Source organism: Struthio camelus, chromosome 10, assembly GCF_040807025.1.
Source record: "Struthio camelus isolate bStrCam1 chromosome 10, bStrCam1.hap1, whole genome shotgun sequence".
NCBI lineage: Eukaryota > Metazoa > Chordata > Aves > Struthioniformes > Struthionidae > Struthio > Struthio camelus.
The window spans coordinates 5,450,424-5,477,825 of record NC_090951.1 but is presented as its reverse complement, the minus strand read 5'-3'; the positions used below and the strand labels follow the sequence as shown (position 1 = coordinate 5,477,825).

The 27,402-nt window shown below is 39.8% G+C and overlaps 1 protein-coding gene across 2 annotated transcripts in view; it reads left to right on the top strand.

Annotated features, from left to right (window-relative positions):
- Window positions 1-27,402, top strand: part of CDH13 (cadherin 13) — a 505,047-nt gene that overhangs the window by 144,029 nt on the left and 333,616 nt on the right. For both annotated transcript variants that reach the window (XM_009682913.2, XM_068956075.1), the window contains exon 3: window positions 25,600-25,808. In XM_009682913.2, the coding sequence (XP_009681208.1) occupies window positions 25,600-25,808 (209 nt within the window). The remainder of the gene's footprint in view (window positions 1-25,599; window positions 25,809-27,402) is intronic.

Genomic DNA, 27,402 nt, shown 5'->3' with positions numbered 1-27,402 from the left:
GAAACAGTGATGAAAATCATAGGATGGTGGCTCTTTTTTGGAAAGATGGAGGAGTACAGCTCCTCCAGCAGTTCTCTCGCCATCGCACCTCTGTCCAGGCTGAACTGGCAACGCCAGATCACTGCTTTTGGTCCTTTTGCTAAGGAAATTGAACTAAGTTGTCTCATAGTAATAGTCTTCCTCTTCTATTTCAAGTGATTATATATATTGACTGAGAATGGCAAGTGTTTTGATAAGACATTAAATTTAAAGCTTATATAAATGATGTGGGGGGGGGAAAAACAATTTTAAGATGTCTTTTTGTGTATTAAAAGAAACCTGCCTTAGCCTGTGTGGGATAGCCACTATAGTGGTCAAAGTTGACAAATGAATTTTCGTGCAGAAAACTGTGACCCTGACGCTTTTAGCCTCCTGCTACAGTACATTCAGGATGCACAACTAGAGGCTCTCGCACCTTTTCTGGTTCAGGTGTAGGGAAGCAATGAAAAATATTGACTGAGGTGTGGCTTGCACGTATCAAATTTTGAGGACTTGCTCAAGTACAAAAAAGCTTTACACTAGTGTAAATATATATGTCAGCATATGGTTAAAAAGCTACTGTATTGCAATTCATTGGACCAAGTGTTTTTGGTGGATGAAGGCACAGGACAGTGAGAAGTCTTTGATTTGCACGTTCAGGTACAGCTGTGCAGTTGTATGCCAAAGTGAAAATGCAGTGGCAATGACAAGTGAAGTCAGCTGAGTGGTGTAATGCTGCAATAAAAAAAAAAAAATCTCTTCCTGCATACATATGCTGGTTGCTATACCAAAGGGATATAAACGCTTTTGTTGGTGAATCCAGCGTGGAGCCTGATGACAAAGTTGATGGGAAGAGGCCAGTGGATTAAATGACACAGAAACAGGCCTATTGCCTGTTTATAGTTATCTTTAAAGGTGAGTTAGTCTCCAAGGCCCCTGTTTTCCAAAGCTAGTAAGCAGCTTTTCTATGAAGAAGTCCACAAGAATGGTACGTTTATGATCTCCCTTCCTCACCCCCTCTTTTCATCTGGCAGCATCTTTTAGTCAATACACTTTAAATATCTACACTAAGAATAATAATGCTAAGAAAGAGATACAGACTCCTTAGTAGTTCCTCAGTTTTTTATAGACATATTGTACTTTTTTGCAGCAGCAGCACATTGACATTTTATGCTTTCCTAGGAGTATATTTTATGGGATAATTGCTCTGGGCAGAATGAAATTAACTGTAGAGTATTTGACTTTGTCTTCTTGCTCCGCTTTATGGCATGCAGCCTTGCATTCCTTCAGATTGAGAATTCCCCCAAAACCAGACGTGTTCATCCTCTAAAACTGTAAATGCCAGATGGAGGGGTCTCTGTTCCTAGTTGTATGATTTTGTAGGCTAGAGGAAGAAAGGGGCTGAGAATCCTAAGCTTCGTGTTCCTGATAGCTTCCGAGAAGGATTTTCCTGACGCAGGATAGTGGGATTTTCACCATAAGGTTATTGTTCAAGGGATAAAAGTTTATTTTATTTCCCACTCTCTCTCCTAATTGTTGCTATTACTTTGAAAATATCCTGCTATTTTGTTCTCTATATATTAAAAAAAAAAAAAAAAAAACTTTTCTGCAGATTGCATAAACTGAAGCACAGACTGAAGCTGTAGGTAAACTGGAAGTCCTGGGCACCCTCTGTTTCCACACTGTGGTAGTGATGGGCCCTCCATCTCTTAGAGGGCTGGAGGGGTGGGAGAAGTCCAGGAATTCCCTTCCAAACAGTTCCTTGGAGCACCATGGGAGGAAAAGCTAGCTGAGCAGGCCTGACCCGTTTCTGTGCATATGTAAGTGCTGCTTTCTCAGGTCCATTCCAGGTAATTTGCTGAGAGCTTTCCTTTTCCTTGCAAGGATTGCCTCACTGGAGGAGGGTGTGTGGCTGGGTGACGTGTGAGCTGTGTGGAGCATTAAGAAGGGTTTTATTGAATGCTCCAGGACAAGGACATAAGAGCAGGGCGTGACAAATAGTTTGCAGTGTGGCTGTTTGAGATTCCTAGTTTGTGCAATGTGTGGCAAGCTTTTTTTCTGATTTTGCTCTAATAATGCAGGTTGCTGGTGCTGAGACTAAAATCAAGTGTCTTTTGGGTGGCGTTTCCTGCAGCTCGTCCCCAAGCACCCGGCCTGAGCCAGCCTGCTGGGCGTGGGGAGCACTTAAAGGAGGCATTAGTGGCTAGGGCTGAAACTCTGAGGAAGGAGCAGTTGACAAGGAAAGAGAGGCGTTAAACAAAGATGACTAAAACGTTCTGCTTGCAATAATGGGGAGAGGAGACTTTATTAAAGGGGAGCTCAAATTAGCAACACTGTGTTGAAAGCAGCTGTCAAGTTTATGCAAAATAAATAGTCATGAAGCTATCATTTACGCTTCCTTAATGCATAACGTGCAGAAAGGCTCCTAATGGCAGAACACAATAGCGAACTGAGGGCTCAGAAGTGGGGATTTTTTGTTTTGCGGCCAGTTTTGCCAGTTCTGGGATAACTGTGCAAACGCGTTGTTCCTCACCTTTTCTTTGCGATCCACGATGGAAATTGCCAAGAGGTGGTTGTTTCTTTAGTTGCCATTAATTAGGTGGGCTTGTAGAATCTTTCAAAGTGGTCTTTACAATCAAAACTGGCTCTTTCCTAGGTTTTAATGACACCTGATCACTTATGGAAAGTGTTAAATAAACGCAGCAAGCTGATGTGTTTTTTAACTCCCTAAATGAAAGCTTACAGGGGCATTCTTGGAAGACAAATACCCTGCTCAGCCTTATCTGAAAGTCTAACTGCGTGCACATGATACTACCGTTTAAACTAGCGAGGAGAAAATAAGGGCTCTGTTATTGAAGCGAAACATAAAGGCACAGATTTTTCAGAGTTTCATACGCTCATAAGCGCAGATGGTTCTCAGAAGTGCACAGGCAATTATGGTAAGTAAATATACAGATGATCCATTAGGTATCCAAATATATATCTGTACCTGTGACTGAGGGAGGGTGCATGCATAACTGCTTCAGCATTACTTAAATATATTTAGGACTTTATGCCAGAGCCCATCAGTTGGCTCACGTCTCTTTCCATTGACTTCAGGAGGAGCTGGAGTAGTTTTTAAAGGAATAGCGATCATGCAGATTTCTGAAAACAGTTATAAAGCTGATGTATTGTTTTATTATTTCCTTGATTATAGTGCCAGTCTTCCCAGTGTGTGCTAGAGGAACCACAGAGGGTGTGCATCTTTCCTATAAGACTTCTGGCAAAGGCAGTCATCACTTTTTCAGCCATTTATAATCTGAACGCATAATGTGATTCACATTTATGCATTCAGACCCTTGTCGCTGGGTTAGAATCGTGCAGAAACTGGACAAGGAAGACCTACCTGCCAGCCTTCCCGACTGTAGATTCATGGGAACACCACAAACTCTTCACTCAAAACTCGTTAAGTATTTAATAGGCATAGGGATGAGTTTTAAGTGGAGCCTACAGTGTTAATATATATTACCAAGGGTGTATTTGTAGAAACGCTGCCATATCTGGCATCATCTCTATTGAATACTTTGTTGTTCAGGATCATTTGAGATCATGCAACCATTTAGTGGCAGAGCACAGCATCATTATGGCGTGCTACCTTTAAAAACTGTACACCTCAAGGTTTGTGTGGAAGAGATTTCAAAGTGATTCGAACACAAGGTGGGGAAAAAAGATTCAGAAACTTCCTGTGGTTATTGATATTCATGTTGATATGGTCATAATTCATGTGGTTTAGATACTCTTTTATTAGTGTGGTTAGTGTGCCACCAATGGGGGACCCACCTGTGGTTGCCAACAAACTTTTAGAAAAGCATAGTTTAAGATCCTGCCCTGCTTAAAGTAAGCATAGGAAACCACTCTATAGTCTAATGACAAGATGTTTTGTCTGCATGTTTACCAGATTCAGAATAACATCAGTACTGAACATGTTTATGAATGTTGCATCTAGGAGCAGAAAGAGGTTGTTGAAATGAATGGGAATGGAGAAGAAATTAAAATGCAACTGTGCAGTCCAAAAGGGAGAAAAACAAATCACTCATTTTTATTCCAAACTTACAAAGTAAACATGTTTCTGTGAAATGTTTTTAGTTTGATATTAAAAAAAATTTCTGGAACTTTATTTTAAGGTTTCTTGTTCAATTATATTATAGAGCTTTGAGTAAGATAGGCAAGAAAGCATTGCCCTATTAGTTTTACAGAAACGTGATTATTTCCTTTAACCTGCTAAGTTCAAATGTAACACCTAAAAATGCTGATGCGGGAAAATCAATTAGTTTAGTGAAAAAGTATTATTTTCTATTATCTTGCAAGTTTCTTTTTCTGATGAAAATAATTTCTTTTCCACAGTAAGTGTCAGGAGTCGTCAGGGTATTTGGAACAGAGTTTATTCAAGGACTAAAATGAGCAATGCTCTCAAATGAGAACTAGCTGAGAGATGGGATAAAAACAAATCCTTCTTGTGCCGGTTGCAATGGGGCCTGCCTAAGCAGCGTGGCGTTCAGGTTCCCGGCTCTTTGGAGGGCAGAATAATACAGTTTTAGTGAAATACTTGCAGTACAATGCTCACAAACTTTGGGGAATGGAATTTGAATTAAGCTAGGATTATTTTGATCTTATCCTTCTTTGCATTTTTTTGGTAAGCGCGAGCAATGCTGATGCATGTTTGTAAAGAAAATGACTTATTTTCTTTGAAGTGTCAATAACATCGTCAGGCACTTATCTAAATAAACACACGGCAGAATGTTTAAGAGGGGACGAAGCTGAATGTAGGGAGATGCAAATTAATTTTAGCATTGTTTGCATTGTGTGCTGCACAGATTACAGACCGTTTAACAGGGGGGGAAAAGCACCGAGCGCTGTAGAAACGTCATGACGAGAGGTGAGAAATCAGCTGGTATGTAGTGAGGTCTGGAAAGAAGCCAGGCTCCGAATGGGTACAGCCGTCAGCCAAGACGTTTCCTTGTGCCGGGGTGATGCAGCCTGAGCTGGAAGAAGGGCGCTCCCAGCGCTCCCGAAGCCCCGGAGAGCCGTCAGCCCGGACGCGTGCGTCCCGCACCCGGCACGGGAAGGCTCGCCTGCTCTTCAGCGCCTCTGGGCGCTACCCTTAGATAACTACGAAGTGAAGAAAGGTAAGAAGGAAGGATGTTTTTGTGAAGGCTGGGATGCTGGGACAGTTATCCTTCAGTTCAAGGGAATATCTTGCAATTAGATAGGAGCTAATCAAAACCTGCTGAGCTCAGTGCGAGAAAAAACCACTGCCATTGACATTAAAAGACTTTAGCTCAGATCCCTGATCAGTGCTGTCCGGGAATATAAAAAATTTGCAATAGGCAAGAATTAGTGTCCTCTTCACCTGGGGAAGTAAAAGCATAAATATTCAGGTTAACAGATAAAGACACATAAAGAAACATATGTCCTGAATGTCCCTCTGGAGCAAACAAGCAAACAAAAAAGCCAGGCTGTGGGTTTTTTTTTTTTCCCCCCCTTCAATAATGACAGCAAAGCAGGCCATAGAGAAGCTAAACTTCAAAGGCTACTTAAAAACCTCCTACGGTGTCATCTGATAAATGACACAATAGTTTTCTGTTTTATTGAATAATTAGTTAATGTTGTGTTAAGAACTTGAACATGTGTCGTATGGTTAATATCCAAGTCACGTTTGTTCGAAGGATGGTTGCAGCTATTTTGATATTATTCATCACTGAAAAGGAAATCTGTATATAAAATATAATGTAGGAATCTCTTTTTAGCTTTATGGTTGCACTATTTATTTAAAAAAATACAGCAAAAAATTCTCAAAAATGGAGAAGAAAAGTTAAATTACTTCTTCAAGAAGGAGACATCATCCTATATTTATAGTTTTGTAAACATAACATTAATCAACTGGAAAACGTTCAGCAGAGTATAAAACTGTTATGGGCACTAGTTCAGAGAAATATATGTAGCAAAATATATCTAGCGTCTGTACTTCAAAAGGCAGCGCAAAGCTGCAGAACCTGTGGGAAAATCAATTTGCTGCGGCCTCAGTGGCTTGCACAAATTTTTGCAGTGCGCAGTCTCCAATTTTTTTTTTTTTTTAATTTAACCGATTTACCTCTGCTCCTCTATCTGGTATTTGGGCTGCAAAAGCATTCAGGCTGATCCTTCAAATACTGCTGAAATACTTTAAAAGAGGGAGGGGAAAAAAATCCTTGGTGCTGCTGGTAAAATAGTAGTGAGAAATGCACATTTCCTCCCGTTTTGCCTTCCTGTGTTATGGCTTGGAGCATGCTTTCCAGTCCGCATCAGGGAGCGGTGGTTTGGGACTCTCCACCCACCTCATCCAGTCACAGTGACCTCACTGGGTTGCTCTCCCAATGATGTCCCTCTCTATTTCTTAAGAGCTATAACCAGCTCCCCACCCCAGTAGAGTCTATGCTGTTCTTTGTATTGAAAGGTAATTACCAGGCAGCTGTGATTTGATCAAAGCTTCATTGAAGGCAGTGGAAATAACCTGCCCACGCACGTTTGTCTGCAGAGAAGAGTGACAAAATGTGTCCCCAGTACAGTTTTATGGGTTCTGAAGCAGGATGATTTGCAGAGCATCATCCCTCTCGCGTAGCAGGCTATATTCCCTCCTTTGGTGTGCTGCCCAGGTACATCAAAGAAAGTTGTATACAAAATATATCCTGCTATTAAATGCTTTGTTTATAAATCACAGTTACAGTTGCATAACATAATTTTACAAGAATACATTATGCAAACATAATTTTAGGTTGATTTTTTTAGATTAAATTTGATTTAATTTTTAGATTATATTGCTCTTTCCCAGATAGTATTTTTTGCCTGGCCCATTATAAAGGTGCACTATAAAGGTCAACTTCGTTCCTGAAGTAAACAGTCTGAACATAGTCCATAATCTGTCCTTATTTCACATGGTGATACTTTCTTACTTGGATCTTTTCAACTGAGTGCCTTCCCCATCACTGCTGGAGCTTGCAGTAAGCAGCCTGGCTTTACTGGTTGCAAGCATTCAACCTGCTGAAGCAAGATGAGGTTCTCTAATGTAAAATGCATCCCTGCAAACATCAGGAGATTCAATTACAATCTTTCTCTTCCAAGACCCGTCTTCTGAAAAAAGCGAAGGAAAAAGTAAACTGTTGGAAGTTTGAAAGAACAGTGAATTGCCGTGTTGCAACTTGTGTTTTTCCCTCCGTCGCCGCCTCTGACGCTCCCGGCGGAGGCTCCTGTGTCTAGCCACGTGCTAGTCCTGTCGCTTGGCTCAACACAGACGTGAGGCATGCGGGAAGCAAAGCAGTGCTACAATAATTAAGGTACTAGTCTAGGTTCACAAGTAGCTTTATAGACTTTTGGGCAAAAACAGTCCAAAGTTTGCGTGACCTGTAGTTATGCATATATTGAGATGCAAACCTTTTTGCCCTTAAGTTTGAAGCGTGCACGGTGAAACCCTCGGGAGAAAATGCAGAAGCAAACCCAGCACAAAAGGTAGCAATGGGAACGAAGCGCGGGATCCCCCTGTGAGAACTCACCTTAATGCCATCCCTTTCCCTCTCTTTTGGACACCTTTTGATGGTGGGTACATGGCATAAGGATAACCTGTGCAGCAGCAGCCCCTGGGACCGCTGGCAAGAGTCCTGCTGTCTAGGGCACTGGGAAGGTGTCTATAAATAGTAGAAAACACATAGTGGCAGTTAACGTTAAAGGACTCTTCTTTATTTCTTATATATTTTTGTAATGGCTTTGGTGCTGAGAGTAACTGAAATAACGACCCTGAAACACTCATTGAAGCAAGATACAGCAATGTCTATGCTAGAAGCTTTTTTCAGTATGGAAATGTCAGCAAACATTATATTTGGAGCACAAATTGCAAGTGCATTCCTGACAAAGTAAATTTTGAACTGTGTCCTCGAGTGTAATGCTTGAAATGTATCCTAAATTGGCAAGTTGCAAGCCATCGTGGAACAGAACCGAGGCTCCAAAACCTGACAGAGCCAATGCTGAAATCTGAATCATCGCAACTACATTTTCAGAGTTATTTAAATGGAAGAAGCATTGGCAGAAGTTCATGAATAATTTACATTTAAGAATTTAGCAGTCTGTGGTGAATAGAAAAATAAATGGCAAATCCAATAAATAAATGATTATTTTGAGTTATTTGCTCTGCTCTGCTGTTTGCTAAGAAGTGTCTTTTCAAACTTTCTTAAAATGCTACCGTTGAACTCCTACTTCTCAGGAAAATGCTCTGTTAAAGTAATAGCAGAAAGTTGCATACCTATTGGGGGGAAAAATGCACACTGATATGAATCTGTGACATAGGTTGTTTTTATGATAGATGATTGTAAAAGAATCTTATTATTTACCATGCAGCACAGCTGGAGTTAAAAAATACATAGCCTTAATGGGAAATGTTAGCTGATGTATATAATGGTGAGTTATGCATAATTAATTAAAAAATGATGCAGTGAGTGAAGTTTTAAGATTTATGGAGGAAGTAGTATCTGAAAAGAGAAATCCCCACCTCCCTTTTGTGTCTTTGGGAATGTGATATTATTTTAATAAATGAGAAATTAATTTACACAGCAGTAGTATTTCTGTTTCCGCACAGAATGGATATTAGGTTTGCAGGGGGAAAAAAAAAATCATGTATCTGGTTTGCTTCATGCAGATGAAGCATGTTTTACTGTTTGGAAGGTAGTATTTTATGTGGAGCACTGATATTTTCATATTTATTACAAATCTCCTTGATCTCATTGTTTGAAAAACACTTAAATTCTGTTTTTGATGCAACTGTTAAAAACTATGTAATAGCTTATGTGTTATTGCATATTAGCTTTTTGGATCACTCCTCATAACACATCTTGCTGGCCTGTGAGAATTTTTTTTAACCCAGAAGTTCTTTTCAATAGAACTACATTTAAAAATCTGTTTTTTTTTCCTTGCTTAAATAGGATTATTCTATTTTGACCGGGAATATGAAACATTGCATTTGGGGTAACTGTAAGAGGAAAAGCCATGAAGAGCTGTTTTCACCAAAAGTATAGTGCCCATGTTGGAGGAGTGCTCATTTTGGATGTTGTTTTTCCATCTTGTACAACCAAATACTCTGCCTGTTAATGAAGTCCCTGTCTGTTTAACGGCTTAAGAATTAGGGAATTCACTCAGATAGTAATATAATAATAGGAACAGGGCATTAGTATTTGAAGCCTATTTGGTGAGTGCCCTAACCAGGGCCTTGGGATTTGTGTTAGCCTCTTTTGCTCTCACCGCAGTGGAAAGTTCTCACTTCTCCTGTAAATGTGAAGAAAGCATTCATCCTCTGTTTGGGAGACAGGACTGTGGCCTCAAATTTAAAGAGAGAACTTCAAGAGGGGAGACTGAGAACTTAATCTTGAATATTGAGTACTATATACAGCTATACTTCATGCAGTTGTCTAAAGGAGGGAGGAGAAGGATTCATACCTACTACGTGAATAGTTAATATTCTGCTTAAGGAGCTCTTGGATGAGGAAAAGGATGTTTCCATTAAAACACTTCCCTTTTTAATACCCTATAATATTTAGCACTGTTTTTTAAAAAGTCTATCCAAAATATTTGGTGATTTTAGGTTAATGTTGCAATTAGTTTTGGAGTGAGTGGAAGGCATTTTGGTAGAGCGCCACACCACTTTTCTCCCAGAGCAGGGATCAGGCTGAAGACTGTTAAAAATTGTATCGACTCCAAAGTCCTCTCAAGAAAAATACTTTTCTATGGCCTGAAATGTTAGTTATAACTAGAAAATCTCCAGCATGTGGAGCTGGAGTTTGAGGAAGAGTTGATTTCTGAGGACTGCCAAACAGTGGGAGCATTTTAATAGTAATGAATTTTCAGTGGACTATCTTAAATGGATATGGATCATCAAAGTAGAAAAAGACCATAATTTTCCTGTTTGCTTTAACCTTCTTTCTTTTCATTACTGTCTAATTGAGTTCTTTTCTAAGTAAATGTGTAAATACAAAAAGATGTCTAAGTGCATTTTAAATCTTTCCTAATAGCAATTAAATGCACTAGGTGTCTGGTTTCCAAATATTAGTGTCTAGTTATTGTCCATTTTCTACGTTTGGATGCTCATGTTGGCACTTCTGAGTTTTAAATATCCTTATTTAATTGTAAGTACCAATTTGAGGGTCTCGGTCTAACATTTTCAACAGTTTATATATGTGCTTGCCCTTGAGATGAACTTTCTCAGGTGGTTTCTGTGCCTGATTTCTGTAGGTCGTAGTATGCATTTTGAACAAATGAATTTTCAGTGCTAGTAGCCAAAACCCATTTCAGTGCAAATAAACTGACTGCTTCTGTACAAGGAGACAACGAAATAAATTTAATGTGACTCTGCCTATGAACAGCTTTGCTGTTTTTGAAAGTGACAGGTCTTTGTACTGTTGTCTCTAGTCAAATGGTGCTTTCAAAAGGTGGTTAGCTTTCTGCGCCTGTTTTGCCCTTGCCCGTCAACTATCCTTGCAATTCTGGATTTCTTCCCCAACGCTCATTGACAGTTGTGTCAAAAACGTCCACTGTTCTTTTGGGGTATGTGCCACTTTGCATAGTGTGCCGATTCAGACCATTTTATATACGGCAAGCAGGGTGTACGTCGTGGCAGAAGAAATGGGCCCCTGAGGAGTGGAGCATGCTTTGTCCTCAGCACTTCCTCAGTCATGGGCTTTTCAGGATGTAAGTACATGGAGCAGGATCTGTCATGCATCTCTTGGTCAAATGTCCCGAATTCCTTAAGCCAGGGCTGTTGGACTCTGCTTCCTTCTGCAGGAGAATGTTCCACCTCCTCTAACAGGTGCCAGGTTGGGATGTGTCCAGGAGAAGCGTTTGGTGCGCAGGAAAATGGGCGACAGGGCTGGGCTGTTCCTGCCAGTTCAGGGTCTGTCTCTGTCTCTGCTTCAGCCTTCTCTAAATGCCTCCATGGTGGTGAAGAATGAGTACAACCAGATTCATCTCTGGCACGACTTCAGAGCACTAGTGGATGTATTTCAGGGTTGTACCGAGTTCTGTTTTTGTTGAGGCTTCAGCTTTGCAAGGAAACTTTACTAATGAGGTTTAGAAAGTGAAGGTCTTGGAGGTGATGATTAAGAGTTTAAAATTCTTAAAATAATGAGACAAGCAACTCTAAAGCACGTTGTTAACACTATATCTATACCGTTTTGCACTAAAATACAATAACAGTTATTGCCCATACAATAATATGTTTCATTAGTTTCAAAAAAGCAGAAGTTAATAGCAGAGTATTTATGCAAAACAGTGGTGAGAGAGAGAAGGGAAGGGAGGCAATGAGAGTCGTCTAGCAGGCTGAATACACAAAGCTGTTGCTACCTGAAAACTAATATATTTTTTTTAGTTACTGTTCTTTGATGTAAGTTTTAGTCTACTGTTAAATGATTATGGTGAATAGTTACAATCTATCACTTTGAAATGTGTAAAACGAGTTTAGAGTAGTAAAACAAATCTTTCCTACTGGAGTAGTCACGGAAGCTGTATTGTGCAAAGCACGGCGATGCCACGGTTTGGTTGCGTTCTTCGCGTCTGCAGGGCTTTCCACGTGTGCTCAGGATTGCTTCCCTGAGCTTATATGCGTTATGTCACCGTTCTCATTTTCTTAAGAACTGTAGCAAAGTGTCTGGCGTTTCGGTATTCTCGTTTCCCTTGAATTTTTGAATGCGACCCATCTGGTGATGAGTGAATGACAACTGTTTACTCCAGAATAAAGCATGTGCTAAAATGCAAACGTGCAGCCTCCAGAAGCACTGAACAAAGTTTAATTAGCTGTGGAGCTCATCTCAACTTCAAACTACTAAGTTAACTTGCTAATCAGGGGAGTTTATAATAATATATTTCTTGCTAGATGATGACAAGACATCACTGATACCTTTCTGTTCCTAAATCTATAAATGTATGCACTCTGTGATATAGCACAATTCATCATTAATTTACCCCTCAATTCCATACAGAAATACAAAGTTGCTAAGACGCCAGGTGGATGGATACATTACGCTGTGTCCCTTGAAAATTTTTGGCAAATTGTGTTTACCAAATGGATATCTCACTTTGTCATGCTTGTAGCCAGCAGCCGAGTGCAACCCGGACGAGGTATATTAGCGTATGGAAGAAGGTTGCTTTATTGTTCCAAAAGCCTACTGATTTGGAAGGAGATGTGAGCTGGAAAATGTGCAGATTTAGTGATCGTTTTTAATGGGTTTATAACTGGGAGCAAAGTAAAGATTGACTGAGTTTTATCTCATCTCTCTAAACTTCTTAAGCATTGTAATCGTTATGGTTGCTCTAATGTGAAAGAAGAGAGTTATTCAAACAGCTGTGCTAAGGATCTGTGCTCTAACACCATAAATAAAGGCAGGCTGTAGTTTAGGAAATCCATATCGCTAATCCCCAGTGCCAGTCATCAGAATATGTACGACTAATGGTGCCTATACCGAGTCTAAGCTAAGAGAAGGGAAGATGAAAAAGGTGCCTTTTTCATTTATTTGACTTGGAAAAAAAGAAAGTATAGAAAGTACTACATTAAAAAGAAATGAATGAAACCAGTGGATTTTGGTCTGCCCCTGAATGACCTGAGCACACTTTACATTGGCGATTACAGTGCTGTATGCAGTTCATATAGTCTTAGGAATAACTGTGCAATTTATTAAATCTAAGAGTATTTAACTTGGTAATAACACTTTGGTTATATACTGATTGCCAAGTCACTACTGTCATTATTGTCTGGTAGGCCAGCATCTTGTCTTATTTGTCTCCAGTGTGATCACCATATGGAAATAAATATATCTAACACTAGTAAGAAATATTATAAAATTATATTACTTTGTAAGTGTTATTCACTAGAGGAATTCTGGAGTCCTTAATCTCCAAAGTGGGGATGTTTTGCTTTTCATTTTTAGCACAACACTTTGGTTCAACAAACAGTGCCCATTGTAGGGGTTTATATCTGGGATTTTTGGCTCAGATACCTTTCCATTACACCTTTTGTTGGCTATGGAGTGTAATATAATGAAAAATCCTACCACTTGATCAGAGTTTGCTGCAAAAATTGATACTTATTGACCTGATCCATAGTCCCTTGAAGTTGACAAAAAGGCTTGGAACAAATTCTGCATTAATTTCAACCGTAGCTTGTGCCTGCGCTGATGCAAACTATACGTTAGAAACATTGCATGCATAGTGCTAAATGAAAGCGCCTGTCAGCAGCCGAGCATCAGGGCCATTGGAAATGTGGATTACGTCAAGTAATTAAAACAAGTTTTCACTGTCACTTGCTTCATATGCAACCACAGTTGTTTAAGCGCGAGCCTCCATATAGCAAGACCACCTGTTTAAGAATAGAGTATTAGAATAGCGTTGTCCTCTGCTGGTCACTTAACCATTATTATGCTATTTGTTACCTGTTTTTTCATTGTTTTGTAGTTACTAAAAACAGGCAGAAACTTCAGTAGCCTGATGCTCTTTCCTTGGTTTATCTATGCAAACAAATTTCAGGTTGCTTATAAATGATCTCAACTGACAGAATTTACTCTCTCTCAGGCCAGTTGTCTTGTGGAAGATGCCAGAGCCTGCCTGTCTGTAACGTATAAAAGCCGCTGTCTGATGTGAATAGAAGCTGCTCTGGGAATGACTGTGTAGAGCAAGATTACATGGTGCAGTTTTAATTGCATTGTTCTCGGTGCTCCTTTTCTGAGCTTGGTGCGAGCGTCAAAATTTAAACCAAGGTTATTTGGTTTTGTAACCGTTAGTCAAACTCCGACATTGCTTGAAAGAAAAAACATATGTTGAGTGAGTTTAAATCCAGAGGAGGTTTTGAGAGGTGACTCTCCTGGTTAATCTCATACAAGCTCATACTTCAGCAGGCTGCGAAGTTGATTTTTCCATTGTTTATAGGATGATCTGTGTGTTGCAAGTGGCAGAATACTTGAGTAAAACAGAATTTTAACCAGTGACTAATTGTGCAAGCTTAAATACAATTTAGATGTTTAAAGGTATTCTGGAAAGGCATTCATAAGCTGTGTTCTAGGGCTATATTTTAAAAATGCAATTTTTAGGCTGAGGACCAGCAAGGAGTTTAGGTCTATTGTGCAGTTATCAGATCCCTTTGGAAAAATAATCTTTCTACTGGTGATCCTTAAATGAAGGTTGCGAGAACTCAGTTAAAAGAACTTAGAGGAACTGTCATTCCCCTGCTCTCGGGATCCTTGATGGAGGAGATGAAAAAGCAGAAGGTTTTCCCTGGAAACAGGGATAAACTTTGTTTTAGTTTTTTTCCTGGGGAAGTTAAACTACCCACTGAATAAATGGCTTGAGCAGATTTTCATGCATGGCATTACTCATTCGGCAGCTGGGAAAACAGACCAGCAACCTACAGTATCCATTTTGAAAGGAAAATATTACACAGTGTATTTATTACTCACTCTTATTTCCTTTTATGTGTTGCAAATTATGTGTCATTCTCCATTTCTGAAACAAACTCCTACCACTGAGTGCTGTTTGGAAGTCGGTTGCACATGGCACAAGCTGAGAGCTTTATTCCTCAGGATGCCTTTTAAGAAAACATTATTGCACATCAAGAAAGCATCTTCTAATGATTATTACTGCAGGAAAGGGTAGCTGTATATGGATGTCCATGCATTGATGTTTTTCCATGTTTCCTAGCATGTACTGCCCAAGAGCCTGGCTTCTTATCAGAGTGGTGAGCAGCCTGTGCAAGTCATTGCTGAATTACGGATTAGCTGTATAATATACAGGAGGTGAAACCAAGACCCAAGATTGAGAAGATCAATGTTGCCTCAGACATTATCCACAGATATTGTGCTAAAAAGCACTTTGTATTAATAGCTTATTTAATGAAAAGCTGCTGCACTTTGACTCCTTTTCTCAATGTATTGTTAGAGTACGAGAGAGAGAGAGCAAGCAATTTCCCCCTCCCCATCTCTGAGAAAAGCAAGCGTATAAGAGTGAGAATGGATTTGGTATGAGATGAAAGATCATCTTCTCTCATCCTCAAATCACTGAGGTATTCATACTTCCAAGTTGAAGGAGCGAACAAAGCGGCCGTTCCTCCAGCGAGGCCCAGGATTTCATTTCTGTCATTTAGCGGGCTTCGTCCTGCCTGCCCCAGCTTCAACTAGACAAGTATGGGCATGATTTAGTTGATGAATCTTCTGTTCATCTACATTACGTTACAGCGTTTCAAGCAATTTCACTTAAGGCTCCTAGAGTACTGCTTTTAACTGAGTATCAACAGAATTGTGTGCCATTGGGGTGGGGGGAGAGGGAAGAGAAACAAGAAGTTATGACAGATCACATTAAGAAATGACAGATCACTGTAATTATAGCAAACCGACCTTGAAGACAAACAGTTTTAATTGTGAACTTCAGGGAAAAAAAAAATCCCCGTGACCTGCAGCTAATTGTCTAGTTAACTGAAAACCCTTACTAAATGAATTTGTTGCTTTGGAGACATTTTAAAAACAAACATAGTGATGTGGATAAGGGAATTTTTTTTTTTTTTGTGCTGGTTGCACTATAGTTATTTCCTGTGACTGATTGCTTGTTGTTGTTTTTTGACATCTACTGGCAGCAATTTATTTACATATTTAAAATCTCCTGGGGTCCTGTTGCTTCTGCTGAATATAACTCTGATTAGTTTTCAATAAATTACATACAGCAAGAAATTTGGTTTGGATAGCATTTAGGATGTCTGCTCAAAGATCAGATATCTGTGTAGAAGCCAAGAAAATTTATGGTCAAGAGTATATGGCTTGTTGATTTTTTTTTTTTTATTCAGCCAATATTTAAAGGAAATTATCCATTATATCCCACTGGGAATTCTTGTATGACCTCTGTCCCATCTTGCTCTACTATAGGACACAAACAATTTTAGATCAACAAACTTCTTGCTGTAATTTGCAGAATCGCAACATATTGAATATGCTTTGATTCTGTCTATTTGTGTCACAGACTCAACTTGTAAAATTTTGTAAGGATCTAGAATTCATTTCGTCTTATGTTCTCCTGGGGTTCTTAGCAAAATGTTATGTAAATCTGGTTAGAAAGAAAAATATTGAACTTTTGCATCACAATGGGAGACTCTTTCATTGAATGAGCAGGATGAAAGAGTCTTTTTTGGATAGTGCTGCTGAGTTTGGGGTCATTTGGACTGTTTTGGAGCAGCATTGGTTTTAATAGCAAAATGACACGTTTTTCCACAGATGTGGCAGCTCCTGGGAGACTGTGACTTCCCAAATGTAGTATCTGTACAAGTATCCTCTGCGTTCCCATAGGCACAAGAGCCCTGTTTAAATAGGGTTACGTGTTGTGTTCGAAAGGTCAATGACCATGATAGAACGCTGTCAAAGGCTTTTTTGGATGCGTGCACTGACATCCCATTTTTGTTGAAACCGTAATTTTTCTCCAGGGCTAAGAGCAGAAGCTGCAGTATTAACATGTCTTATAATCAGCCACTGACCGAAGAGATCAGTCAATAACATGTCTACGCTGTAATGAATAAGTTAGGACAACTTTCAGCTGAGAAGTCATTACAGCTCCTTCCACTTGGTTAGATTTTTGTCCTAAATGAGACAACAGGCAGCAAAGGGATCTGTGAAGATACGTAATGTGAGCTGGTGAAGCCTGGCTTGAGGTTGTTTGGGGTATTTTTACCTTAGTTTTTATTGCAGTGTTTGGATTTCCCAATAATTTCAAGCAGCTAGAGAGAGCTGATGGAGCAGCATTAGTAGAAGTGAGTTTTTTTTTGTGAAGATGATGAGATGCAATTGAAGGATGCTTTTGTCTGGAAAAGAATAAAAGGTAAAGATAAGCAAGGACCTATTTGTGCTGAAAAACGCAGGAGTCCTCCATGTCGGTGCCTGCCGAGCCGTGCTGCTCACGTGGCCCTCCCTGCTCGGAAGCAGCTCGGCCTGGCTGCAGCCAGGCCCCGAGCACAATCCCTCCCCTTTTGTTGCCTACGAGAAGCTCCTCTGTTATTGGTGTATTTTGACAGTGTAGAAAAACCTGTGAATATGAATAGCTACCGCTAACAGTGCGGAGAAAGTATTCTCTGAAGAGCAGTTTGGACACCCTTGTGCATGCCAAACTGTTGGCCAAAATTGCGTGGCTTAGCAGGCTGGTGGGCCCGCATCTGGTGTAAATGGCATGTGGATGTTTACCAGTTTAGGTAGCCAGTTTGTTTATGCAAGCGTTATTAGTGCGTGCAAAGATTAAGTCTGTTCTTTGGTTCTTGCTTTTCCAAAGAAATTGAAGATAGATGTGTTTGTGTGTTAAGTGATCCTTGCTGGATTTTGAGTGTTGTACTTTTGCTTACGTTTCCTCCATCTTTGACTATCCAGATGCTAAATAAAATAAGTCATCATTGTAATTTACTTCAGGAAGCATATAAAGAAATTACATAGATACAAGAGGATCATAAACATGCCATGGGAGATAACAACCTTACCATTATTGGATTTTTTAAATCATTCTATAGTAATTCCACTGCAGAGTTGAAATTTAGTGTTAAACTCTATTTAAAAAAAAAGATATGAAAAGAATTTTTATTAAATTTATTCACTTTGTTCATTTTCATGAAAGTTCAGCGAGATGCTTTCTGTAAAGGAACTTTGTAGTCTTGCTTGCAGCTTTTTTGAGACACAAACCCATTATTTCAAGAGTAGTTTTAGATTTGAAATAATGGTAAACTCATATATTTTAATGATCAACCTGTTTGACTTTCCTAAAAGTTGTGGCTTTCATCACTGTCTAGGTTTTTTCTCTACTCTTCAATTAAAAAAGAAAAAATCTGATGATGGCAAGTCATTGATAAACATGCCGGGATCAGGCTTGCTAGAGATTAGGGCTAACACCAAAAACTGTGAGCTGCTTTGCGTTCCAAAAATAAATTTGGAACTGGGCATCCAAAGAGTTCATCCCCACCCTTAGGGGGTCAGGATATAATTCCTGTCATCTGTTAATTTTTAGCTTAGATTTCAATTTAAAGGGACTAAACTAAAGTTTTGGCAGGGGAGGGGACAACTAATCGCAAAGGAGGCAGAAGCAACTCGGCAGCTTCCTGGTGGCAGGCGTCCCTCCCTTGGGAGGGAGCATGCTGTGCTGAACGGTGTTGCCGGTCGTCTTGGTCCCAAAATCCGGCCATGGGGTGGTAGTAGTGGGTTTCTAGCAGTGTTTCTATCCAATCCATTCCCAGTCTCCATCACTCTATGCACCTAGCAGGTGTGGGGAAAGGTGCTGATTGACTTGTACCCTAAGAATTCATTTTGGTTCAAAAAGTTAAATTAATTTTTGATAGTATCCTAGCTGCACTTTAAGTAACCCAGAAGAGTGGCAGGTGGCATGTCTGTCTATCTGTTGTTTTTCCTCCTCCTATCCCAGGTGTTCTTGCAGGAGAGCAGCAGGAATGAACAAGGTGTGGGCTCCCTCCACAGCCTGGCCTTGGGAGATGGTTGGGGAAGGCATCTCGAGGGAAGGGAGAGATGCTGTTTCTCGTAAGTGCCAGCTTGAAAAGCAGGATTTTGGTGGTGGTTGTTTCCCAGCTGCCTTTCCAGCTGCTGTCAGAGGTGGTTCTCCTATTCTTGGATGGATATGGCCTTTCCAGATATGTTGGTTCATCCTATTCGTGTTGACTGGCTAACTGATCTATTGAAGACTCCTAAAACTTTGTGTTTCTATTAGTCAGTACTAGGTTCTTGTATGACACCCCGTACTGCAGCTTTTGCCATTAAGTCATGGATTCAGCAGTGTGACCGATGTTGGTCCCGTGGTGGCCTTGTGTCATCTCCTTAGCTGCATATCCACTGCCTTCGCTCAACCTGCTTGTATATTGCTAGCTAGCGCTTCAGTAGGTCATGATGCTTTATGAATCATTACTTACCTCTCACTATAACAGCACTTGCAAGCATTTCCTTTTGTTTCAATCATCCCCTTTGTCTTATCCTAGTTAATGAAGTTCAGCTTCGCCAGTTTTCTGTCTATTTAACCTCTGTATTTTGCTAATATCTTTGAGGAGGGAGGATTTTTTGCCGTAGCCAAGAGATGCCTGCTGGGCTGGAAAGTTAAGTTGCCTTTGTGCAGCTGTAACGTGCTTTTCTCATACCTCCTAGACCTCTCTCAGATACAGCTTCCAAAAGGAGAGAGACTGGCAGTTTTAATATGATCTAAAATCATCTGTTAAAATGAATGAATACAGGATAAAAGTACACAGGACAAAATTCTGTTCATACCAAAACTCTCCCTGATTTAACAGGGCTACGCTATATTTATAGAAAGGACACTAACCTTAGCTGATACAGTAATTAAATCTGTTTGGTGTGTTTTCTCAATGTGAGATCTCACTGAGGAGCTGTTTTGTTGCTAGCCATCATACAACATAAAAATATATATACAAGTATGTAGAGACATGCAGAGTAAGTTTCTATATGCTAATTTGTGCATATATTTTTTCAGAATACTTGTTTAGAGATTTTTGACAGAGGAAAAACTATGGATTCTGTATTCCTGCTCAAAACACACAAAAATTTCTGAGAATGAAACTCTGACAAATAAGACTTTGAAAGAGGAATGTATCAGGTTAATATGCTGTTGAATGCAAGAGATCTATTTCACCTTGTCTTGTTTTTATATAGGTTTACAGGAATGATTTGACTGCTAACCTTTTAATGTTTTTAAAATGCTATTCATTAAAACATCTGTGGTTTGTTATCATGAATATCACAGTTGTGTGGAAACCACGCATATGTAGCCCATCATAACAGGGAGGTGGGCTGCACTGAAACAATGAATCCTAGGGACTTGAAATTTCTTGCTGAGGTCTATTAAAAGTAACGTTTTCTGAACACAGCTTCAATTTCCTGTCATTATAGTAATAGATTTGGGATCCTACACAAGAATTCTTTTTCCAACAGTTGCCATGATGATGATAAAATCAAAGTCAGTGATTAATGCCTTGGGATGCAGGCAGGCTTTGTCAGTAATGAATCCAGTTGGTGGACGAAAATATTCATTACAATTCACATATGAATGAGCTTTCTCACGGAAAGGAGTAGAAGTCTAGTAGTATAGAAGGCTGAGAAATGAGCAGAGGGCGATGAATGACATGCGTGTTGTTTTTCATTGGGAGATGCTTGGCAGTATTTTCATTTTGCTTGCATGGAGTTTTGGAGTCTGTCTCATACCATATGGCATATTAAGCACAATAAAGATGTTCATTTGGCAGCTGGAGCATGACTAGGAACATCAGAAGAGTCATATATGCGTCAATAAATGAAGAACTCTGCTTTCATGTAAATAAATGTTAGACCATTGTTATAATTGGCCATTGAGTTCTTGATAGCGAGACACAACCACTCCTCTGGAATAGCATTTCCAATGCTTTAGATTGGGGGTATAGTTGAACAGTGACTCTTCTTAATGTTTGCATTTCTGTAGCACCTCGAGCACCAAGACACAAATTATTTTGCCGAGCGCTGTCTGAACACAACAAACGGTTGGTCTCTGCCCCGAAGAGCTTGCAATCTCATTAAACTCCTTAAGCTCTAACACTGTGCAAGTGTGAGTGAGACAGCGGTTAGTTCACTGTCTCTTCATAGTTTTTCTTTTTCTTGACTGAAGCCAGCATGTATAGGCCTTATGCAAGTGTTAATGCACAGGAAAATGATTGAATCCAAGACTTGTATGCCTGGAAGAGGCTTCAAGGTGCCACCTAGTCCACTTTCTTGCTCTGAAGTGGGATCAGGTACCTCATGAAATTGGTCTTGAGTGCTTTTTGGATTAACTTTGTGTTACATTAAACCTGGGTTAAAACCCTGCAATTATAGGTATTCAACATATCCTTAGTGATAAGCTACCCTTCGTAGCTAGAAAGCTTTCTCTAATACCTGACTGAACCTTCCCTTAACCCATGGCACCAAACCTGTCTGTAGCTTCTCATATACAGATTAGTTCATGTTTGATCTTGATGGATATGAGGAGTAATTAATTAATCGCTGTTTAAACTTTTATGTAGAGATTTGCATACAGGGATTTTTTTTAGAGTATCAGCAACCTGTAGGCTTGTTTAAGAGATGCAGTGTCCCAGACAGGAAACTTCAGTAAGCTACTGAAGCTGAAACTCCTCAGATGTCTCCTGAGTGCCTCGGGCCCTAGCATGGGATAGCTGGGCAGGGAAGCATGGGCCATGCTAAAGCCACGCTCCCAGTACTGTAAACTTTGGGTGGCTGCACTGGTTTTTCTCCAGAAGCTATGTGAATTTAAGGAAGCAAATGTTCCTGGGAGGAGTCATTTGAAGAGAGACTGGGAATGTAACTGGGATCTTGCGAGAAGTTCCCCAGTCTTTCCAGTCCAGGAGGTATCATGATTCTGGTAAAGTTTGGATTACTCCTATTTTCAGACTAGTGATTTCACCTAAAGCTGCACTTATTGTCAGCTCTTAACAATTTGCTTCAGCTTCTCCTGCGTTGGCCCTTGGTCCGAGTAATCTTCGATGTTCTCTATCCTTATGATCACTTCATCTCCTTCCACCCACTTCTAATTTCTCTACTACCTATCAGTAGCTCTCAGAGCCTTTTCATTTTCTTTCCCTCTCCTTGCTATTAACCTTGTCAAATACTCTTGTTTCTGTGGTAGAATTGGGAATTGAAAGCATCAGTGCTTTTGGATGAGATACAGTAAGAAAACAGTTTCCCACTTTCAAGTGACTTCACTTCTGCCCCTGGAAAAAGTGCAGAGTTTCAAAAAGCAGGGTCAGTGGATGAGCAAAGTATGAAAGGTCTGAAAGTGCCAAATTCGTAACTCCAAGTGAATATAAAATATAGATCCAAGTACATCCTCTGGTTCTGTGTGTCCGATCTGCATGAGGTCTTCGACTTTCTGCAGTGTACCCAGATGGCAGCAATGCAGGAGTGTGCAGGTTTGAAAGTGCCGAGCAGCAAGGTGGGAGCGATGTACTCCTGGCCACGCCGCCCCTCTGAAGTACAAGGTGGTGTAGCTGGCGAGTGTAACTTGGCTGGGTGACACTCCAGCACTGAACCAAGACTTTTGTTTTTAAGCAATTATTTTGTCATAGTCGTTAGGCTTTACTACGTTTAATTTTTTTGACATTACTGGGAGACTTTTTTTTTTACTCCTGACATAATTAATTGTCAGAGAGTGGGATGCCAAATTTTTCCAGATGTAAATTATTAATAGACTGGTAGGTCACCAGCACTTTTTGATTATGAGAAGGACATGTTTGTTCAGTACAATAAGGTACGTTCTTATCAATCCATGTTTGACTCTTTCCTCCCCCCTCAGAGTGGAGGGAAAAAAAAGTTAAAAAGCAATCCACTCATAATTCATCAAGACTCTAATCTATGCAGTGATTAAAACTGAGAATTTCAACTTCCCACATTTGTGGTGACAGGGAAATTTTGTCTTTTTGTGGGTTGATAGCTTTAGGAGATAGCAGTGAATCTGTTAAAATGCCTGTCATATCAGCAACATAAATTGCAATGAGTGGTTTTATATTAGAGTGGTTTGTTAATAAAGAATCTTCTATCAAAATGCTGCTATGATTGCGGAAATCCTTTTGTGCATGTTACCTGGTCTCAGTGACCAGCCAAGGCTCTTAGGACAGTGTGGATGCTGGTGCAGACTGCAGTCATGCAGCATTGGTGTTGTAAAATTGTTTCAAAGGGCTACTGCTCCAACAAAATTCTGTTTTCTCCCGTTTACTGTGGTGCAAGATACTGCAAGTAAGGATGTGTGACATGATGAATTTGCATAGATTTGTTTACAGGGACTGCAGTAGCTGTGGGAAAGACAACTTTGTTTTCTTTTTCTTATTTGCAATCCCTTTTACTCTCAGCAAAACTCAATGAAGTGGCAAAAGTGTTGACAAAATTCTGCTTTGCTATCCCACTGTTGAATCCAAGGATACTCTTACTCTTAAGTAAATCAGAGGAAATGGGAGCAGAGTTTAGCTAAAATATGTAACCCAGCTTAACTTCTACAGAAGTAGATCTGGTAGGTACTTGGATAATTTTTGTGCAAGCTACTGGTGACCAAAATTCAGATACTTCTCAGTAAGGTGATAGGCAGGCATCACTTCACAGGTTTAGAACTTGATGTTCTTTCTAAATCCCATTTCAGCCTCCTACTTCCTTTGTGGATGTGGCAGTGTCACACACATGTTCTTCTGTGCGTTTTGGGGCATTTGGGTTTTTTTGCTTAATTGTTAATTGAGCCTTTCTTATCATTATGCATCATAAAATAAAGTTGTATTTGAAGTTTAGAACCAGCAGTAGTTCTTTCCTTCTACTTTGGGATTCAATCCCAGTGAATGTTCAGAAAGGAAGGGTTTTCCATGAGGTCTTCTGGCAGCTCAGGCTTCAAATTGGCATGTCTGGAAATAGATGCAAAATTTGGTTTGGTTTGGCCTGGAGGTACTTTGATGAAGAGGATTTTTGTGAAATTTCCCAGCAGTGCTGTGTGGCCAGCCCCACTACCAGGAAACATTTTCTTCTTCTGAAAACAACAACCAAATCCAACACAATAGGTAACAAATTTAAACAATTACAGAAAATGCTTTATTTTCAGTAAACTCTATTGTCTTTGATCTTCTGTAGTCTCTGCTTCCCTGTCTGTATCCACTTCTTAAAATGTAATGCAGTTTCTAAAGATCCAGTAGAAATGAAATATGAAATTGAAATAGCAAGAACATACAGCTAAGTAAAAAAAAATTCTTCAGTAGCAGTAACTCGAGAAGCGAGTGTGGAATGTGGAACAGATTATCTGCAAAAAAAAAAAAAAAAACCACGCATGCAAATAAATACACCTTTCTCAGATGTCAAAACCTGAAAAGTTGATTTGAGAACTAAAAATCTGGAGTGAAGACCACCTCTGTGAGGACAAGATGTAACTGAGGTTCCATCGCGATGCAGCGTGTAATTATTGCAGCTTTCAAAGGCTGGGGTACCTGTTAACCCCTGTAGGTCTTCAGGAGCAAAGCTAGCAATTGTATAAATCTATAATGGTGAAGAGGGCTAACACAGCAGAGTACATGAGGAAGCTTGTGTCCTGACTAATCCTAAATTTGCCAAAGGATCAAAGAAAATCTAGCATAAGTTCTCCTGTTGAGTTAAATATAGATGAAAAATGAATCCTAGCTGTAGCTTGTTAGCTGTACTGTAAATTTTTTCAATGAAGTAATATGTTTTAGTTACAATTAAAGTGCTGGTTTTTTTATTTATTTAAAAAAAACGGTGGGGGATGGCAAAAACCCACCATTGCAAAAATAATTTGTGCTCCGTTACTTCCCCAATAACATAAACATATTCAGTGATGTTACATTCTCCTCAAAAAATAGTATATTCATTAAAATACGAATTGTTTTGGTCAGCTGTAACCTCTTCAGAAGATCAGCTGGGGGAAAGCAGTGATGGTGTGGTAGAGCTAGGAAAAAGGGGCTGGATTCCAGCTCGCAGCGCGGTGGTCATCCTGCTCGCCTCTGCCCTCCCAGCCCATGGGGATCACGGCCCTCGCACAGATGGGAAGGGGGAGCGCGATCTCCTCGTGATTTGAAGGGGAAAGGCTTCCTATTTTTCAGCTGGCAGAGGGGTGCTGCAATCCCATGTGTCCCATCTATCTGGATGGGTTTGGTTCTGGCTGTGCTTTGGAGGCTGGGCCGCTTAACAAGGAGTTTACACCTGGGTAAATGTTCTGGGGACAGATTAGTGTTACTGGATATATTAGTTATACCACTAATCCTTGTGCCAGTATTTTGTGCAAAGTGAATCTACCAGACTCAAAAGGAATTTTGAGGTAAAGGCTCAAATCTTTCTGCTGTAGAGACTTGTTTCTCTTTATGCTAGCCTTGTGAATATTTTAAATCTTCCATATAAAGTGAAAAGGGGTTGTTATTATTATTACTATTTAATAAAGAACTCTTAAAATCCATATCTATACTGATAGCGCAGCTAACGCACTATATCAAAATTCAGGTAGTTAATAAGAAAATATGATAGTTTGTTTTCTCTGTTGTATAGCATTCTTGCAGTAAAATACAAAGTAGAAAATTCTGTAAACAACCAGTTCCAAGAATAATGTATTGAATATCTGAAACCCACTTTGCTAGCAGAACAGGCTTTGAGATCCCTATTTATGATGGAGAGGAATGGCAGGGCCTCTGTTGCTCTTGCCCAGTTTGTGGAACTGCATGTGCATCTTGTGTTTTTGATCGAGTGGTCACAAAATATTCATGTCCAGTGTGTTTAATTTTTCTCTTACCTTCCTAATTAGCACGGTCAAAAACTACATTCTTCTGAAACCACATATTCATAAGATTGTCTGTAAAATTATAGTCACACAGACATAAAGCTTCTTTGAAAGTTTTCCTCTTAGATTGGAGCCATTTCTTCCCGACGTCTATAGACAAGCCACTAACATAATAAACTGTGAAGTTCATGTTACAAAGTGGATACTTAAACTTGTTTCTTCCATTTTTTCCAGTGGTATTTGATGACTGCCAGGGGAATAACAAATTGAACTTCGAAGTTTCTAACCCAGACTTCAAGGTGGAAAGCGATGGGTCTTTAGTTGCACTAAAGAATATATCGGAAGCTGGCAGAGCCTTGTTTGTCCACGCGCGGACTGAGCATGCTGAAGATATGGCAGAAATTTTGATTGTTGGAGCGAATGAAAAACATGGCGCATTAAAGGTAAGGTAAATAGACAGGACTGGAAGGAAGTGCCACGGAGATGCTGCTATGTGTTTAAATGCCATCTAGGACTGTAAGCAGCTCTAATCTCTTGGCAGAGAACAAAATTCAGACATTAAAAGATGAAATATGTCTTTGGGGGTAAATGCCAAATATTCACAAAGAATTGATTCAAATAAAAGAGCCTGAGGATCAAAATCAGCTGATTCTACTGGTGTACGTTATTCCCGATAACCACTGTTTGGCCATTAATGAAAATTGCAAAATCTTACTCTAAAGATGGAATTTAGGATTTCCAAAACCTTCATGCTTGGTCTAAGTCTAGGAGGAATGCGGGAGTGCATTCAAGGCTGTGGAGCACATATTTTTACATAGAAGTGCTTATATGGTACCATTAGCTATTAAACTACATAAACATCTGCAGGCAAATAATAACCCATATTTAAAGTCAGTTGATCTGTCTGTCTGTCTCTGCATTGGTGATTTTCTGTTCTTCTCTGCCCTAGGAATGCTATGTTCTTTCTTTCCAACTTCAGAATTACAGTGTGATACTAACCTCATAATATGGGAAAAAGTGCTTCGCAAATTGATTGAAACGTTTACTTCACACCCATGGGAGTGACAAAAGAAAACCTGAGATAGCCTTCATTTCTGTGCCATGGCATTTAGGAAAGAGGCAGGCAAGACAGTGACTTACTAGACAATTAAGCTTGGTACCTTTACAGACCTATAATTTCAAGGAAGTACAAAGAAGCCATAATGAGAATGACTGATCTATTGTCTTATTTTGGTATTTAGGCTTTCAACTGGCAGCCCTTTCATTCTGTTTCCAACAATAGCTTAGTGTAACTCAAGTTTTCCGTTAAAAAATTTTAGCTTTCAGGGAAGGGTTGAACAAACTGTTCAAAGGCTGTGGTGGAGGAAAGGTTTTGATCTGCACTTTAAGCAGCACAAGATATGAATATAGATTGCCTGTGGGGGGGGGGGGGGAAGCATCAGAACGTGTAGCTGTGCAGAGAGCTGATCAGAACGCTTTGATGGAATTTAATTTTATTTAAATATACTATTTCTTCACAAAGTTCAATTTTAACAAAGCCATACTTGAGAGAGTCTCTTATGCTGTGGAGATGTGGATTCAGGACCGCGTGCTGCTGAATGTGGAGTAGGAAGAGTATGCTTGGAGGACCAGGGTGCTTGACTCTCCCATGGCTCTGGATAGCAAAATGTGTTCTTTTGGGTGTGTTCACAAGAACAATCAGACGGTTTTGTTTTCGCTCCAGGTTTCAAAACGTTAAACACTTTGAAAATGGGATTCATATTCCCCGGTTAGGAACTGCTGAAACCATGGAGGAGTTTGAGACAGCACTGCCAGCAGATGTGGAGTTAAACTTCATGGCATTGGTCTCTCCATGACAACCTGATTCTCATTTTTATTCTCGTTTTCTTAGAGAAGCAGCCCTTCCATTGTCTTCAGGGGGAAATTTGTATAAAAGTTACAGTTTGGGGAGATCTTGCGTTCTGAGTAGGAATGAACAGATATATCTTTGCATTGACTACATAGCTTTATCAATGAGCTTTTCTCTTTGCCTCCTGT